Below are 18,765 nucleotides of genomic sequence, written 5' to 3'. Positions count from 1 at the left end.
CAACAGCCACCTTAGTTGTCATCAGCTACCTTAGTTCTGTCAACAGCCACCTTAGTTCTGTCATCAGCTACCTTAGTTCTGTCAACAGTCACCTTAGTTCTGTCATCAGCTACCTTAGTTCTGTCAACAGTTACCTTAGTTCTGTCATCATCCACCTTGGTTGTCATCAGCTACCTTAATTGTGTCATCAGTTACCTTAGTTCTGTCATCAAACTTCTTAGTTCTGTCAACAGCTACCTTAGTTCGGTCATCAGTTACCTTAGTTCTGTCATCAGCTACCTTAATTGTGTCATCATCCACCTTGGTTATGTCATCAGCTACCTTAATTGTGTCATCATCCACCTTGGTTCTGTCATCAGCCACCTTAATTGTGTCATCAGCTACATTAGCTATGTCATCAATCTTCTTAGTTCTGTCATCATCCACCTTAGTTCTGTCATCAGCTACCTTAATTGTGTCATCAGCCACCTTAATTGTGTCATCAGCCACCTTAATTGTGTCATTAGCTATGTCATCAATCTTCTTAGTTCTGTCATTAGCTACCTTAGTTCTGTCATCAGCTACCTTAGTTCTGTCATCAGCTACCTTAATTCTGTTATCAGCTACCTTAGTTCTGTCATCAGCTACATTAGTTGTCATCAGTTACCTTAATTGTCATCATCCACCTTAGTTCTGTCATCATCCACCTTAGTTCTGTCATCATCCACCTTAGTTCTGTCATTAGTTACCTTAGTTCTGTCATCAGCTACCTTAGTTCTGTCACCAGCTACCTTAGTTCTGTCATCAGCTACCTTAGTTCTGTCCACAGCTACCTTAGTTCTGTCCACAGCTACCTTAGTTCTGTAATCAGTTACCTTAGTTCTGTCATCAGTTACCTTAGTTCTGTCATCAGTTACCTTAGTTCTGTCATCAGTTACCTTAGTTCTGCCATCATCCACCTCAGTTTTGTTGATAGATATTACTGATACTGTACATACCAGACTCCTGACTTAATATTTACAGATTTATCTGGACATTTTGTATACATAAATCTAAAACCAGGAAAAACAATAGATAATCTTTTTATTGCAGCTTTAAGATTTGCACATTAAAGAATCAATAAAATCATAGTACATACAGTTAAAACAATCTAAGAGTTAGTATGGTGTACAAAATCACAGACCATCATGGTCCAGTGTTGTTCTCAATAAATCAGAGTAATTAACTTCCATACTCAAAATATTACAAATAACCAAGCTTCTCTCAGATTTACTGCCGTAGTACAGGAAGGAATGAAAGCTAACAGGTTAATCAGATCACTGATCCTGACATACAACAAACCAAAGATACAGCACTCTTTTGATAGGCCACCAGGCTTACTACATGTTCCAGTGTACCGAATCATGTCCTGCAAAAAGACCCTAGTTTATGTTATCAAAACTATTTTAAAGATCGGTATTGTTCAGGCCAAATGGGAGCAGTTAACTGTCATGTCCTGCAAAAAGACCCTAGTTTATGTTATCAAAACTATTTTAAAGATCGGTATTGTTCAGGCCAAATGGGAGCAGTTAACTGTATATACAAATACACATGTATAAAGATATATAATCAGAAGATTCTGTCATTATTGGAATGTAGCTGTAACCGTCTTTTATATTCAATTCCATGTTGTATGGCTATCAAAGTTCTGTGTGACCTGAAAAGCACTCAAGCTTAAAGCAATGCTCAATTGTTCTGAAGCATACCATACCCCATCACCTGTACCTAAATAGTCAAACTACAAATGGTAACACAAAGGACACCTCAGATTAAGAAGTAATACGAAGGAGAGCCTCAGATTGAGAAGTAATACGAAGGAGAGCCTCAGATTGAGAAGTAATACGAAGGAGAGCCTCAGATTGAGAAGTAACACGAAGGAGAGCCTCAGATTGAGAAGTAATACGAAGGAGAGCCTCAGATTGAGAAGTAACACAAAGGAGAGCCTCAGATTGAGATGTAACACGAAGGGGAGCCTCAGATTGAGAAGTAATACGAAGGAGAGCCTCAGATTGAGAAGTAATATGAAGGATAGCCTCAGATTGAGAAGTAATACGAAGGGGAGCCTCAGATTGAGAAGTAATATGAAGGAGAGCCTCAGATTGAGAAGTAATACGAAGGAGAGCCTCAGATTGAGAAGTAATACGAAGGGGAGCCTCAGATTGAGAAGTAACACGAAGGGGAGCCTCAGATTGAGAAGTAATACGAAGGGGAGCCTCAGATTGAGATGTAACACGTTTTATGTGGAATGCCCTCCATTCACGAGAGTTATAATTTGTTAATTCTTTGCCGAGTTACACACCACCCGAGTTTAGGACACACTACTTCATCATTATCAAATTTTAATATACCATATATAAAATTCATTATTGTTAACAATTCTAAATATATTTCTAAAAAGTCAAATATTGAATTCAAATAATTCATCCTGATATATAACCACACGTTTGGATTAATGTATTAAACTTTTTGCCAAACTCCATAATACATTGGAGACCACTACAAAATAGTTTAACCAGAGTGGGACACAAACAATAGGATAATTACGGTACATATAAAACAGTTGGTGTGCCCCGATCACTTTCCTGTTCAGGCCAGGCACAATAAGACAAAGCCAAACACAAAGCTGCTACACCATTGATAAAAGTTTGATAAAAATCACAACCAACCCTACAGTGACATTTTTTCTTTTTTAATTTGTTCTACAAATCTTTATTTGAATAATAATTTTGAAAAGCTACTATAATTAAAAGTAAGACAATGCAAAAATCCATGACAACAAAATTGTACAATTGGCTGTGGAATAGGAAAGGTGTAAGCAATATCAACCTTGGGCAAGGAAAAGTGGAATATCAACAGACACACTCGCTGAGAGGAGAATTACGAATTACAACATACAGACTCGCTGAGAGGAGAATATATTCATGAATCACAACAGACTAGCTGAGAGGAGAATCTTTTTACGAATTACAACAGACTCGCAGAGAGGAGAATATATTCATGAATCACAACAGACTCGCTGAGAGGAGAATCTATTCACAAATTACAACAGACTCGCTGAGAGGAGAATCTATTAACGAATCATAACAGACTCGCTGAGAGGAGAATCTATTCATCAATTACAACATACAGACTCACAGAGAGGAGAATCTATTCATGAATCACAACAGACTCGCTGAGAGGAGAATCTATTAATAACAAACACACACGTATATATAAAAGTGCCACATTGTACATAACCTATTGTAAAAGCTTAAAATGCACAGCTCCACCAAGGTACAAACGCACATCACAAAGGATCAGTGACCTATATGCCAACATTCAAACCTATAAACCTGATACATTGCGTACGACTTTATTTCAGTTTTAGTACATTTCCATACAACAAAACAAAGGCACTGCTATAAGGATTTACTGAACACCAACCATCAGTACGGACATGATGCCTAACGGTGATAAACACCATTATATTATGAAATTCTTTAAAACATTTACTCTAAATTTGATGGTATTACCCTATTGCAGTGCCTGTACTGACAAGTAACCACAATGATAAAGTGCCCTATCGAGTAGCAGGACATGATTACTGCAGTATTTCACTCTTAATTACAGGACAGATTGCTGCAGTATTTCACTCTTAATTACAGGACAGATTGCTGCAGATAATGTTTTCATGGCACTTACTGAATATCAAATGGGGACTAACAACTACAGATCTCGACAAGTTTCTTGTCACAGTCATCAAAGGACAGGCTTACACATACGGACCACATCTACCTCCCACAACACAAGAGTTACCCATAATTAAATGTCTCGTTTTAACCAATTTCTTGGTATAGTACGTTTTAAGGCAAACTCTAAATGCACTAAGATTTCAGTATAAAAAAAAAAAAGAACAAGACCTCCACTTGATAGTATGGAAGCACCCTGCATACATTATAGACGTTTAAATATTAATGCATTACAAAACAAATTTTGCAAAATCACTAATTCTCAAAATTCATTTGAATATGTCATATTTACGTCATAAATACCCTTTCTGAAGAGGGAGAAAAAAACTGACGTGATATATCACAGAATTTATTCCAATTTGAATGTAAATTAATTTGTATATCAATTATTGGAGAGGCAATAAAGATTTTTGTATCAATCTCTCAAATCGAAGATTCTTTGCCCATTCATTCAACCCTTCATTCCGCCACAAACAAAAAGACCCTGAGTTCAGAGTCGGAAGTTTTAATGGGCCTGTAGAAAGAATATTACAATTTTTTTCTTTCAATTTCAAATCGTTCCAGCTCAGTTCTCAAGAAACCAAATATAAGGTAAATAGCTTCTTTCAATTTGACATTTAAATGGACCTAAGTAATAATCCTGCTTTGTGATTAAGGCACGTGAGTGAAGCTGTCGGTGACCTTCATAAATACGAAATTCTGTAAAAATACTTTAATTTGTATAACAGATTTCAAACAAACCCTAAATTTTAGGCTATATATTCTGTAATATCAAAAGGCAGTTTTCCTTACTAAAGAAATACTTCATCTGTTTGCCGATATTATTAGAGATAGTGGCTTGAAGCAATATACATGGTAGATAATATTTTATAATCTAGGTTATAGTAATATCAAAATAACCTGTATAACTCGGTGATATGTTATTTTTATCGCGAAATATTTTAGTCATGAGTTTTGTTAGGAATGTATATAGACGGAACACAATAACATGCATACTCTCACCATAATGAGGTCAACTGGGTAAGATAACAATGATATACATGTATATAATAAGTCTTCAAACAAAATATATTCCTAGTGGAATGTATAAATAAATACCAAGATTACATCAACTGTTACACGTGTAAGATTGGTCACTATCTCCAGCTGACCAGTTAAACAAACGTATGTTAAACCACAGGAAACAGCGGAAAAAACATCTAGAATTAAAATGATAGCGTTATCTGAACAGGACAGTACACATCGGTCAGAATAAAGACATTCAAATGACTCCAAATGATAGCTTTATCTGAACAGTACAGTACACATCGGTTAGAATAAAGACATTTTAATGACTATGAAATACCATTCACACAGATCAGGGACTTACTAACTCTAACACATGACAACTTTATAACATTAAAATACAGACTAATGGACATTACCTACATAACACAGCTGATACACAATGAATGAAAGATTTATAACAAAGAGAGTTAAAACAACATTCAAAACAAGTTAAAACATGGTGATAATGATAAAAACTATCTGTATCTCATAAAAATGTACCCCTACTGATAGTTCAAATAACCTACAGCAACTAATACCTGTAGTTACCATGGAAACTAGGTAAAAAATGCTATATAGCAACCACTACCAGTAGTCATCATGGAAACATTGTAAAAACTTGCTATACATCTACCAATATTGGTAGTTACCATGGTAACCTAGGTGAAACTTGCAATATAGCTACCACTATTTGTAGTTACCATGGAAACATTGGTAAAACTAGCTATAGCTACCACTACCTGTAGTTACCACGGAAACACTGGTAAAACCAGGTACAGGTATAGCTTCCACTACCAGTAGTTACCACGAAAACACTGGTAAAACTAGCTATAGCTACCACTACCGGTAGTTACCACGGAAACACTGGTAAAACTAGCTATAGCTACCACTACCGGTAGTTACCATGGAAACACTGGTAAAACTAGCTATAGCTACCACTACCGGTAGTTACCACGGAAACACTGGTAAAACTAGCTATAGCTACCACTACCAGTAGTTACCACGGAAACACTGGTAAAACTAGCTATAGCTACCACTACCAGTAGTTACCACGGAAACACTGGTAAAACTAGCTATAGCTACCACTTCTGGTTGTTACTATAGAAATGTAATTATATATAAGTATAGTGGATGATTATCTATATAGTACCACTACTGGTAAGTGTCAAATGAATTACCAGTAAGATTACACCATGATAACAATGGACAATAAAATTATGCTACTTCTACATTATGGCTGTGAAGGTAACTGTGATAGTTTACATAGAGTTAATATCTAGTGGTTAACCTTGTGATTCATGTATGAAGCTCTGATCAGAATGAACAGTAAACACAATGAAATTATTAAAAGTACAAAGTAATGTGGCAGACTGAGCTGTAAATTCTATAACTTGTTCAACTTTAACAGTGTCAGCACAATACAAATATGTCCTGCATGTAACCATTCCAATATCAAGCAATGAGCGTAAAACTGCTACAAAATGTGAGATGAATTAGCAAGCTACAAATAATACACAAAACACTAGGAGAGGTGAGATGGCTGTTGGACCAGTTAACACAGCATGGTGATGTAAAATACAGGGGAAAACAAGGTAATATCTGGACTATATTACTCTCACTGAGCACACTCTTGTTAACACTCATAAACGACATTTCAAATTTCAAGATTAGAAACATTTTTTCTGAAGATAGTGTGGAATTCTGCTAATCCCCACGTTACAGAATGAGATTCACCAGTACAGCATTATAAATACAGTGTTTGTTTTTGACACAAACAATCTTAGACAAAAAAACTTTTTTAAACTCAGAAAATATATTTAAAGGGTTTTTAGCTGTGTAATGATCAAAATGTCAATCCATTCCTGATAAGGTTAGTAAGTACAAAAGTCAGATTAAACTGCCCACACATCTCTGCATTTAATTGAAATAATCAAAATAGAATTATAGACCAGAACATAAGACCCGACAGGAATCTTTAAAAATCTTGCTGCAGTGAATCAGTTAACAACACAAATCAGTTTTAAACTGTACACTTTGGCATGACTTATACACACTTTGATAGAACATGTGGTGTCTCTTAACACCCAGTTATACTAGGACAGAACATCTGGTGTCTCTTAACACCCAGTTATACTAGGACAGAACATCTGGTGTCTCTAACATCCAGTTATACTAGGACAGAACATCTGGTGTCTCTAACATCCAGTTATACTAGGACAGAACATGTGGTGTCTCTAACACCCAGTTCTACTAGGACAGAACATCTGGTGTCTCTTAACACCCTGTTATACTAGGACAGAACATGTGGTGTCTCTTAACGCCCAGTTATACTAGGACAGAACATGTGGTGTCTCTAACATCCAGTTATACTAGGACAGAACATGTGGTGTCTCTAACACCCAGTTCTACTAGGACAGAACATGTGGTGTCTCTAACATCCAGTTATACTAGGACAGAACATCTGGTGTCTCTAACATCCAGTTATACTAGGACAGAACATGTGGTGTCTCTAACACCCAGTTCTACTAGGACAGAACATCTGGTGTCTCTAACACCCAGTTATACTAGGACAGAACATCTAGTGTCTCTAACATCCAGTTATACTAGGACAGAACATCTGGTGTCTCTAACACCCAGTTATACTAGGACAGAACATGTGGTGTCTCTAACATCCAGTCCTACTAGGACAGAACATCTGGTGTCTCTAACATCCAGTTCTACTAGGACAGAATATCTGGTGTCTCTTAACACCCAGTTATACTAGGACAGAACATCTGGTGTCTCTTAACACCCAGTTATACTAGGACAGAACATCTGGTGTCTCTTAACACCCAGTTATACTAGGACAGAACATGTGGTGTCTCTAACATCCAGTTCTACTAGGACAGAACATCTAGTGTCTCTTAACACCCTGTTCTACTAGGACAGAACATCTGGTGTCTCTAACACCCTGTTCTACTAGGACAGAACATCTGGTGTCTCTAACACCCTGTTCTACTAGGACAGAACATGTGGTGTCTCTAACATCCAGTTATACTAGGACAGAACATCTGGTGTCTCTAACACCCTGTTCTACTAGGACAGAACATGTGGTGTCTCTAACATCCAGTTATACTAGGACAGAACATCTGGTGTCTCTTAACACCCAGTTATACTAGGACAGAATATCTGGTGTCTCTTAACACCCAGTTATACTAGGACAGAACATCTGGTGTCTCTAACATCCAGTTATACTAGGAAAGAATATCTGGTGTCTCTTTACTCAGTCCTACTAGGACAGAATATCTGATGTCTCTACATCCAGTCCTACTAGGACAGAACATCTGATGTCTCTAACGCCCAGTCCTACTAGGACAGAACATCTGGTGTCTCTAACATCCAGTTATACTAGGACAGAACATCTGGTGTCTCTAACACCCAGTTATACTAGGACAGAATATCTGGTGTCTCTAACATCCAGTTATACTAGGACAGAATATCTGGTGTCTCTTAACACCCAGTTATACTAGGACAGAACATCTGGTGTCTCTTTACTCAGTCCTACTAGGACAGAATATCTGGTGTCTCTAACATCCAGTTATACTAGGACAGAATATCTGATGTCTCTACATCCAGTCCTACTAGGACAGAACATCTGATGTCTCTAACGCCCAGTCCTACTAGGACAGAACATATGGTGTCTCTTAACACCCAGTTCTACTAGGACAGAATATCTGGTGTCTCTTAACACCAAGTTATACTAGGACAGAACATCTGATGTCTCTAATGCCCAGTTCTGCTAGGACAGAATATCTGGTGTCTCTAACGCCCAGTTCTACTAGGACAGAACATCTGGTGTCTCTTAACACCCAGTTATACTAGGACAGAATATCTGGTGTCTCTTTACTCAGTCCTACTAGGACAGAATATCTGGTGTCTCTAACATCCAGTTATACTAGGACAGAATATCTGATGTCTCTACATCCAGTCCTACTAGGACAGAACATCTGATGTCTCTAACGCCCAGTTCTACTAGGACAGAATATCTGGTGTCTCTTAACACCAAGTTATACTAGGACAGAACATCTGATGTCTCTAACGCCCAGTCCTACTAGGACAGAACATATGGTGTCTCTTAACACCCAGTTCTACTAGGACAGAATATCTGGTGTCTCTTAACACCAAGTTATACTAGGACAGAACATCTGATGTCTCTAATGCCCAGTTCTGCTAGGACAGAATATCTGGTGTCTCTAACGCCCAGTTCTACTAGGACAGAACATCTGGTGTCTCTTAACACCCAGTTATACTAGGACAGAATATCTGGTGTCTCTAACACCCAGTTATACTAGGACAGAATATCTGGTGTCTCTTAACACTCAGTTCTGCTAGGACAGAATATATGGTGCCTCAGTTCTACTAGGACAGAACATCTGGTGTCTCTAATGCCCAGTTCTGCTAGGACAGAATATCTGGTGCCTCTAACACTAAGTCCTAATAGGACAGAATAGCGGGTGTCTCTTAACACTCAGTTCTGCTAGGACAGAATATCTGGTGTCTCTAACACAATCCTATTAGGACAGAATATCTGGTCTCTCTAACGCCCAGTTCTACTAGGACAGAACATCTGCCTGATCTGGTATCTTGACCATTTAGATGTACTAGTCGATTGGGATTTGAATAACTTGTTAGAATGGATATTATTCTGTACTCATCAACGTTCTTGTATCAAGATTAAAACTTTGAAATGTTTGATATTATCTGATACTTGCAAAGCATTCAAATCCCTAGAAGTAAGTTATTAAAACATAGAGAGGCAAAAGAGATTCAAAATCTGTCACAAAGATCAAATCTGGTCTGGGGCTCAGTAAACAATAACAAGACCCATTCTGGACCTCCGTAAACAGTGATCAGACTTATTTTGAGTTTCTGACAAGTGATCTAACCTATTCTGAACCTCTGGAATTTAACAGTGACCAGACTTGTGGACCCCTGTAAACAGTGACCAGACTTATGGACCTCTGTAAACAGTGACCAGACTTCTGAACCTCTGGAATTTAACAGTGATCTGACGACTTATTCTGGCTCACTGTAAACAGGTAAAAGTTCAATTATAATCATGAAGAAAAATCTGGGGCCATGTTTCTCCTGATAATTATAAACAATCGAACAAACAAGGATCCCAAACTGGTGAAGAACTGAGTAACCTATAGAGAGACCTGTCAGGACAGGAACTCGCACAAGGCTGTTGGTATAGACTGTTGATAGAGACACGGTCTCAGCTCAGTTGGAACTTGAATGTTGTTGTGTATGCAATGGAGTTGGCAGGATCACCACTGTTGAAGTTTTTAGCCCAGGCCACACACTTGATGGTGATGTAAGTATTTTTGGTGATCATCAGGTTGTTGAATCCGACCATGACTCCTGGTAATACAGTGTTACCTCCCTTGTAGAAGTTGAGAGGGAAACCCTCCTTGGGACTGATGTAAAATGAACCCTCTGTTAAGTTGTTTGGGCCTGTATAGGGTGTGTTGCCAATGTGCTTTTTATCCTCTGGTGTCTGTAACAAGAATACACCATGCCATACAATCTACCTTACAAGATACTCTTTCTTGAACCACTCTGAACACACACATTGTAATTAGATGAGACTGGCATCGACTGTAATTGTCAGACATATGACTAAAGATCGGCATTACTGGCCCAATTTAAATATTTCTTTATAGTACTGTACAAAGAAAATTTCAAATATTTTAACTTTATAGTACTAAACAAAAAAATCTCAAATATTTCAAATCAATTCAAAGCAGAAATCACTATACACTAGGAGACTTTACAGATATATGGTGTCAAAATTGTCTTCCTTAATAGGGAAACTTCGATGATAGATTTTGTTGAGTTTATCCACAGTGGAGAGATAACGTGCTAATTACTCCTTCCAATAACTATACATACCGCTCCATCACAAGTGATAGCAACATGGTCTGGACTCCATACACCATTCTGGAGGTGAGTCTTCGTCACAACATCATCTTTCCCAAACACTTCTGGAACTATGTCCTTTGGCTAAAGAGACATCAACATGAAATATTGAACGAAATATCCTCACAAAAAACTGATTATATTACTGATCATTATTTCTACAGTCATACTTTTATTTATTACGAGATAAACTTTATTTCTTATAAAAAATGTATGATATAAGATGACTAAGTCGATCTCCTAATTCAGAGCTTTAATACAAACACCAACAAGTGACTAGTTTCTACACAGAAGAAGAGATTTTGTCATATATTAATTGATTTTTCTACTTAGTATGACCAGACTTGGGAATTTCCTAAGGAAACCTGGGTAGTATAGATCCTAAATAAACTCTACATAAAAGATGCTTAGATAGATCTTTCAAATGCTGATTGTATTATCTTACACACCAGGACCAATCAATAGATTGACAGTGGAACCTCTCTAACGCACCAGGACCAATTAATGGATTGACAGTTGAACCTCTCTAACGCACCAGAACCAATTAACAGATTGACAGTGGAACCTCTCCAACGCACCAGAACCAATTAATGGATTGACAGTGGAACCTCTGTCCCTTAGGTACCAGAACCAATTAACAGATTGACAGTGGAACCTCTCTAACGCACCAGAACCAATTAATAGATTGACAGTGGAACCTCTGTCCCTTAGGTACCAGGACCAATTAACAGATTGACAGTGGAACCTCTCTTACACACCAGAACCAATTAATAGATTGACAGTGGAACCTCTGTCCCTTAGGTACCAGGACCAATTAACAGATTGACAGTGGAACCTCTCTTACACACCCGAACCAATTAACAGATTGACAGTGGAACCTCTGTCCCTTAGGTACCAGAACCAATTAACAGATTGACAGTGGAACCTCTGAAATGATTCCTATGACACCAATTAAAGAGTAAACAATGTATCAACAGTCAGAAAAAAAAAGTCATTATTAATCCAGCATACATCACATTTTTCCACAGCCATGATGAGACCTTTGGACAAGTTAACTTTAGTAAGACTATGAGGCTGAACTGTTAGTCTGGATCTGTAACATGTAAACCGTTTATAGTGGTATCCATGAACCACATAGCATGTCTTACCATTTTCAGTGTCAACAGTACACATGGTCGGCCTTGTTTGTACCCATAATCCTTTCCGTGTGTACATAGGCTCCCAAACTTGTGGATATCAAACAGACATTTCTTGCCTTCTGGTGCAGTAGCATTAGTACAGTCCACATGGTCGTCTCCGGTTTGGGGAATTGCACTGTAATCTGTAAGGACAGAATCACTTTTATAACAAAAGCAAAGTGAGCAGAGACTATTTCTCCCACAGTCTATAATGTAAGTGGTACAGCTCAATGTCTTGGTCCTACTCACCTCAGAGTCTATCAGTACCAGTGGTACAGCTCAATGTCTTGGTCCTACTCATCTCAAAGTCTATCAGTACCAGTGGTACAGCTCAATGTCTTGGTCCTACTCACCTCAAAGTCTATCAGTACCAGTGGTAGGACTAGTATTGAATCCCTTGGCCCTACTCATCTCAAAGTCTGTCAGTACCAGTGGTAGGACTGAATCCCTTGGTCCTACTCATCTCAAAGTCTATCAGTACCAGTGGTAGGACTGAATCCCTTGGTCCTACTCATCTCAAAGTCTATCAGTACCAGTGGTAGGACTAGTACTGAATCCCTTGGTCCTACTCATCTCAGAGTCTATCAGTACCAGTGGTAGGACTAGTACTGAATCCCTTGGTCCTACTCATCTCAAAGTCTATCAGTACCAGCAATAGGACTGAATCCCTTGGTCCTACTCATCTCAAAGTCTATCAGTACCAGTGGTAGGACTAGTACTGAATCCCTTGGCCCTACTCACCTCAAAGTCTATCAGTACCAGCAATAGGACTGAATCCCTTGGTCCTACTCATCTCAAAGTCTATCAGTACCAGTGGTAGGACTGGTATTGAAACTCCTGACCATTCACACCTGGCAATGGCAAGTTAATCAACTTTATATGGTCGATCATCACTGGCAGGGCCAAGTCTCTGAACTCTATGGCCAATCCACAGTGGCAGGGAACATCCCTGTTTACAGCTGCCATCATTCTTATTTTCTTATACTGTTACATTTGGACATGTTTGCTGTTATTTCCATCTTCCTGTACATCTAACAGTTACTTACCATGTGTGTAGAAATCTAACTTGTTTAGATATTTCAGATATGTGTCCGAGTTGCTTGGCTCAAAACAGATCGCTGATCCTGCATCTTCAATCATAGGCTGTACCAACAGACCTGTAAGTAAGTACAGAGATATCAAATCTCATAATATAAAAACAGAAAGTTTCTTCTTCTTTAGTTTAATCATATGCTTTCAAAATTTAAGTTAAATGTCAGGTGGTTGCCTTTCTTCTAATTATATAAGACTAGCTATATATAGAAATTGATGTAATTACAAAGTTTGAAATGTGTTTTCGGATGGCAGAAGCAATGTAGGATTTGTACATGGAATTCCATTGAGTTACTGTACATGGGGAAATGAGTATTTGTCTTTTGTAAGTATCTGTTTTTGTCTGTATCTGTCTGTAAATATAGGGATTTTACCATAGTCAGTAGCTGTTTTTGTCTGTATCCGTCTGTAAATATAGGGATTTTACTATAGTCAGTAGCTGTTTTTGTCTGTATATATCTGTCTGTAAATGTAGGGATTTTACCATAGTCAGTAGCTGTAGAGAAGTGTGCAAGAATATCTGACAGGAAATTTAAAACTACAATGTGATTATGAATTTTGTAGAAAAGTAATAGTCTGAAATATGTTCTACTGTTTGGAAGGTTTTGTCACCGTAGGGATTCCATCAGATCTGAGACTGAGCTGACCAGTGTTATGGTATCTATTCTCTACAGTCTACCATGGTCTAGGGAATGATCCTGGAGTTAACAAATTAAATGTTTATCAGTATCTACTGACCAACACAACAACATGGCGTGGATTATATAATTTTTTCTTGTGTTCTTACATTCATTATGTTAGGATTTGAAGCGTGTATATTGAAGAGGACATTTGGTTTTACTTCTAATATGTGTGCGAACCCCAACACTTCATGCCTCAATGGCGAGTCATGATCAAATAATTAATTCATATATGTAAGGCCATGGACCGGAGTCCTGGTTGATCAACCCATTGGTATTAAATTGATGAAATAACAGCATTGAATTTTATTTTCTATAATTGACTCCATGATAGAAATACCGACATATATATATAAGGATATCACAGAAAAAGCATTTATCTTTTTTCTAAACCGTTCCAAATGTTATAACATTATTTTCAATAAATTCCTAAATTTATATCAACCACTACAGCTAGCGTACACACTTTCTTTTGATCAATTATCATTCACACATTTACCTGCACAATACAATCACACATTTATTCTAATTGCAGATTTGGTGTGCACATCACGTAACGTTTTCAATCCCACAACCGTATTTAGAGTAACCATGTCACAAATTACAACTGTATTTAGAGTAACCATGTCACAAATTACAACTGTATTTAGTGTAACCATGTCACAAATTAATATCAATTTTGACCATCGGGACATTGCTGATGAATAGGTTTCACAGCATAGAATTTGTTAGGTTTGAGAAAAATCAAACAGGGACTACCACCTGTATGTTCTGTGAAAATGATTACCTCAATGAGTCAATGTTACCTCAGCCAGTCTTGTGCTGATCACTTGATATATACCCTAGTCCATGGAACAAACCCATGTAATATTCTATAAATCTCTACTCTGTGTGTGAAAGTGGATAGTATATGGTCATCTAACTTGGGTATCTTTATATACAGCCTAGTGGTACAATGTTTGCCTAATGAGAGTGAGTGGTTGCTAGTTCGAGGCCCAGATCAGGCAGGATATTTTTCATTAGACCTATATAATTAATCCATTCCTGTTACACATGTCCATTTCCAAGTTGTTTAATTACATAATAGCGGATTATAGTGATCTGTTCTCCAGACACAAATCCTAGTGATATAGTCTACCCCTGTTGTGTTTTACCTAAATCTGCTTACCTGTTGCAAGTAGCAAACTACCACGAGTAGTTGTAATGCTAAATATAAATCACATATTCATATTAAGACGCTTTAACTGAACAAGTAAAGCTATGATAGACTTATCAATACATAATTGGAAATATTCTAGATCGTCAACAAAAACAACGTGGGAGGAGGGTCACTGACTTCTTATAATCTATAACATTGAGTCATAGCTTCCTGGTAGGGATTACCTCCCTTCCCCACGATAGACTAAATTATATATCTTACCGTAGTCCTTTCCATTGGGATTTGTGCCGCTGCTACACACGGGGGACGTATTTTCTTCCAGCGCCTGATGTGTCACGGCGGCATGTATACCAATACTTATAGTAATCACCAGTAAAAGTAGAATTACGGCCATGATTATCAACAGTGTTGAGAATTTGCGTCGCACTTTAAAACAACCGAAGTTGATCGAGTCGTCATGAAATGGTTTTCTTGAAATGACGGATACTGGATACACTCCAGTTCCGAAATCTTCCATTTCTCCATCTGAGTGGAGGTAGACGTTTTCTGGATAGGCGACGCGGTCGTACTTGGACTCCATGATTGCCGGTTATGTGAAGCTCTTCTGTGACAGGTGCGAAGGTGGATTTAACGATTGTGGCGCCATCTGAATTACCAGGGGAGACAACCAGATGGTTTACCTGTCCGATGACTCATGATAATGCAATTTGTCACCTACCCAGGTGTGCCGTAATCAACTGGCACTTATGCATACAGCAAAAACTCACGTTGATTTTGAAAATAAAAACAGGGTATACGTTTAGAATTAGATCTACTAGATACAGCGTAAATTGTAATGTGTTCTGGAAAGCGAGTCTTCACTAAAACTTGCCTCATTCTTTCCCTTTCTCTTTCTTTCTTGTCGCAATAATATCACCAGAGCTAATGTTCTTTGTTCATTTTATGCGACGGTTAATATATATTCTTGTATCTTGGATAAGAGAAAAAAGTAAGAATAAGATATGACCGTTAAAGATATGACAACAGGTAGAACAATCTAGATCTAGATCTAAATTTAATTTAATTTACAGTCAATATTTTTCATAAAAAAACTGCTGTTTTCTGTCAGCTTTGCCTTGGTACAACAAGCGGAACTTAACAAGTATGTCTTACTGAAGTTTTCAGCTAATTAAAAATAATAATTAAAACGTTAACAGCCAATCAGCACCAGTCGGTAACAAATTGTAGACAACCAATCAGCACCACAGTAACATACATGTAGAAAGCCAATTAGCATCACAGTAACATGTAATCAACCAATTAGCATCACAGTAACATGTAGACAGCCAATCAGCATCACAGTAACATGTAATCAACCAATCAGCATCACAGTAACATGCAGACAACCAATCAGCATCACAGTAACATGTAATCAACCAATCAGCATCACAGTAACATGTAGAAAATCAATCAGCATCACAGTAACATGTAGACAACCAATCAGCATCACAGTAACATGTAGAAAACCAATCAGCATCACAGTAACACTCGACAACCAATCAGCATCACAGTAACATGTAGACAGCCAATCAGCATCACAGTAACATGTAATCAATCAATCAGCATCACAGTTACATGCAGACAACCAATCAGCATCACAGTAACATGTAATCAACCAATCAGCATCACATGTAGAAAACCAATCAGCATCATAGTGATATGTATATGGGCAACCAGATGAATCGGCATCACAGCAACATGTAGTCAATTAAACAGCATCACAGAAATATGTAGAAAACCAACTAACCAATCAGCATCACAGTAACATTCGACAACCAAACAGCATCACAGTAATATGTAGAAAACCAACCAACCAATCAGCATCAATGTAACATTCAACAACCAATCAGCATCGCAGTAACCTGTAGAAAACCAATCAGCATCACAGTAACATGGAGACAACCATTCAGCATTATAGTATGTAGACAACCAATAAGCATAAACAATTCAGCTTTTTGGTTTGGAAGTTATGGATGTTACTTGAAAAGTGGATCTTTTACAAAACCATAATACAGTGTATATTTAAATTTAAATCTATCCAAAAACCATATACTGTTTAGAAAACTAGGTAAACAATATGACATAAATAAATTTTAATCTTATTATGCACCATTTTTTAAAGGTGACCAACTTTTGATAGAAAGTATAAAAAGGAACATAAAAATCATTACAATATTGATAAGTATACTTCAATTATAAATGCAAACAAACTTTATCCCTCCCTATACGGAGACTTTTTCAAAACCTAGTTGATCAATAGAACCAAAGTTTTCACTACTTAGTATCTTGACAGATATATGATTTTTACCATGTACAATAGTACCATTACTGATTTACAGATATTCAAGTACTTAGGTAGATCTACAGTATGAGTATGCAAGTGTGTGTGAATGTTGTCTTTACTTTTGTACCATGTAAATATTATATGAGAGCAAAAGATCCCAGAGGGATCTTGGCTCCACCATTGAATGCTCCATATCAGTCAAATAAAAGACTGATCTTTTCTCTTCTTGCACCCTTCCTTCCATGCATTTAATAACTTTATATAAAATGATACAACAGGAGCAACCTGCAATTGGTAAAATCCAAGATGGCCTCCTGTTGGCCAAGTTGTCTTCCTATCAGTCCGAAAATGCAATATGCACAATAAGGGACCAAGGGGAGATTACATATGAAATATGAGAAAGATCCCTTTACTAGTGATAACAAACTTCAATTTTCAAAATTCATGATGGCCGCCGGTCGGCCATGTTATTTCTCGATTGTTCTCAAAATGCAATGCACCACTAAGGACTAAGTGTAACTAACAAAGGAAATTTGAGAAAGATCCCTTTAGCGCTTGCTGATTAAATGTGATAACAAACTTCAATGTCACAATCCAAGTTGGCCACCTCTCAGCCATGTTGAATTACGATCGGTTCCAAAATGCAATATGCACAACAAGGGTCCAAGGGAAACTTACATATGTAATTTGAGAAAGATCCCTTCAGTATTTTCTGAGAAATAGTGATAACAATCTTCAATTGTCAAAATCCAAGATGGCCACCTGTCGGCCATGTTGTTTTCCGATCGGCACAAAAATGCAATTTGCATAACCAGGGACCAAGGGAAGCTTACCTATGAAATGTGAGAAAGATCCCTTCAGTATTTTCTGAGAAATAGCGATAACAAGAATGGTTTATGGAGGGATAGATGGACGGATGAATGACCACTCACCATGGAAGCAGGGCGATTTGAAAAGCTCATCATCATCAGATGGGGGGCTAAAAACTGAATAACAAGAGATCCCAGAGGGATCTTGGCGCCCACCATTGAATGATCTTCATAGGTTCCATGTCAGATTGATCTTTTCTCTACTTTTCCCTTCCTCTAAGTCTTACTAATCCGTGTAAATTCAGAAACAGCCCTCTATAGCTAGTACTTTTCAAACAAGGGGAACCTATATATAAAATTTAAGATTTAGCGATAATGGCTGTCTGTCGACCATGTTGTTTTTGGATTGGTCCCAATATGCAAAACTAGGCACTGAGGGGAACCTACATATGAAATTTGAGAAAGATCTCTTCAGTACTTTCTGAGAAATAGCGATAACAAACTTCAATTGTCAAAATCCAAGATGGCTGCCTGTCAGCCATGTTGTTTTCTGATTAGTCTCAAAATGCAATATGCATAACTAGGCACCGAGGGGAACCTGTGTATGAAATTTGAGAAAGATCCCTTCATTTCTTTCTGAGAAATAGCGATAACAAACTTCAATTGTCAAAATCCAAGATGGCTGCCTGTCGGCCATGTTGTTTTCCGATTGGTCTCAAAATGCAATATGCATAAATAGGCACCAAGAGGAACCCTACTTATGAAATTTG

The 18,765-nt window shown here is 37.6% G+C and overlaps 2 protein-coding genes across 2 annotated transcripts; both read right to left on the bottom strand.

Annotated features, from left to right (window-relative positions):
- Nucleotides 1–147: 147 nt before the first annotated feature.
- On the bottom strand, nt 148–639 carry LOC117328507. Its single transcript, XM_033886044.1, has one exon. The coding sequence runs from the start codon at nt 637–639 to the stop codon at nt 148–150; it is 492 nt and encodes a 163-aa protein (XP_033741935.1).
- Nucleotides 640–8,084: 7,445 nt separating this feature from the next.
- LOC117328263 (sodium/potassium-transporting ATPase subunit beta-like) lies at nt 8,085–15,510 on the bottom strand. Its single transcript, XM_033885736.1, has 5 exons — nt 15,125–15,510; nt 12,979–13,089; nt 11,903–12,075; nt 10,728–10,838; nt 8,085–10,332 (listed from the first exon to the last, which is right to left on the bottom strand). Exons 1-5 carry the CDS (start codon nt 15,441–15,443, stop codon nt 10,051–10,053), a joined length of 996 nt encoding a protein of 331 aa, XP_033741627.1. The 5' UTR covers nt 15,444–15,510; the 3' UTR covers nt 8,085–10,050.
- Nucleotides 15,511–18,765: the final 3,255 nt, after the last annotated feature.

The sequence above is a fragment of the Pecten maximus genome, chromosome 5, assembly GCF_902652985.1.
Source record: "Pecten maximus chromosome 5, xPecMax1.1, whole genome shotgun sequence".
In the NCBI taxonomy this organism is placed as follows: domain Eukaryota; kingdom Metazoa; phylum Mollusca; class Bivalvia; order Pectinida; family Pectinidae; genus Pecten; species Pecten maximus.
This window is presented reverse-complemented; position numbering and strand designations above follow the sequence as displayed.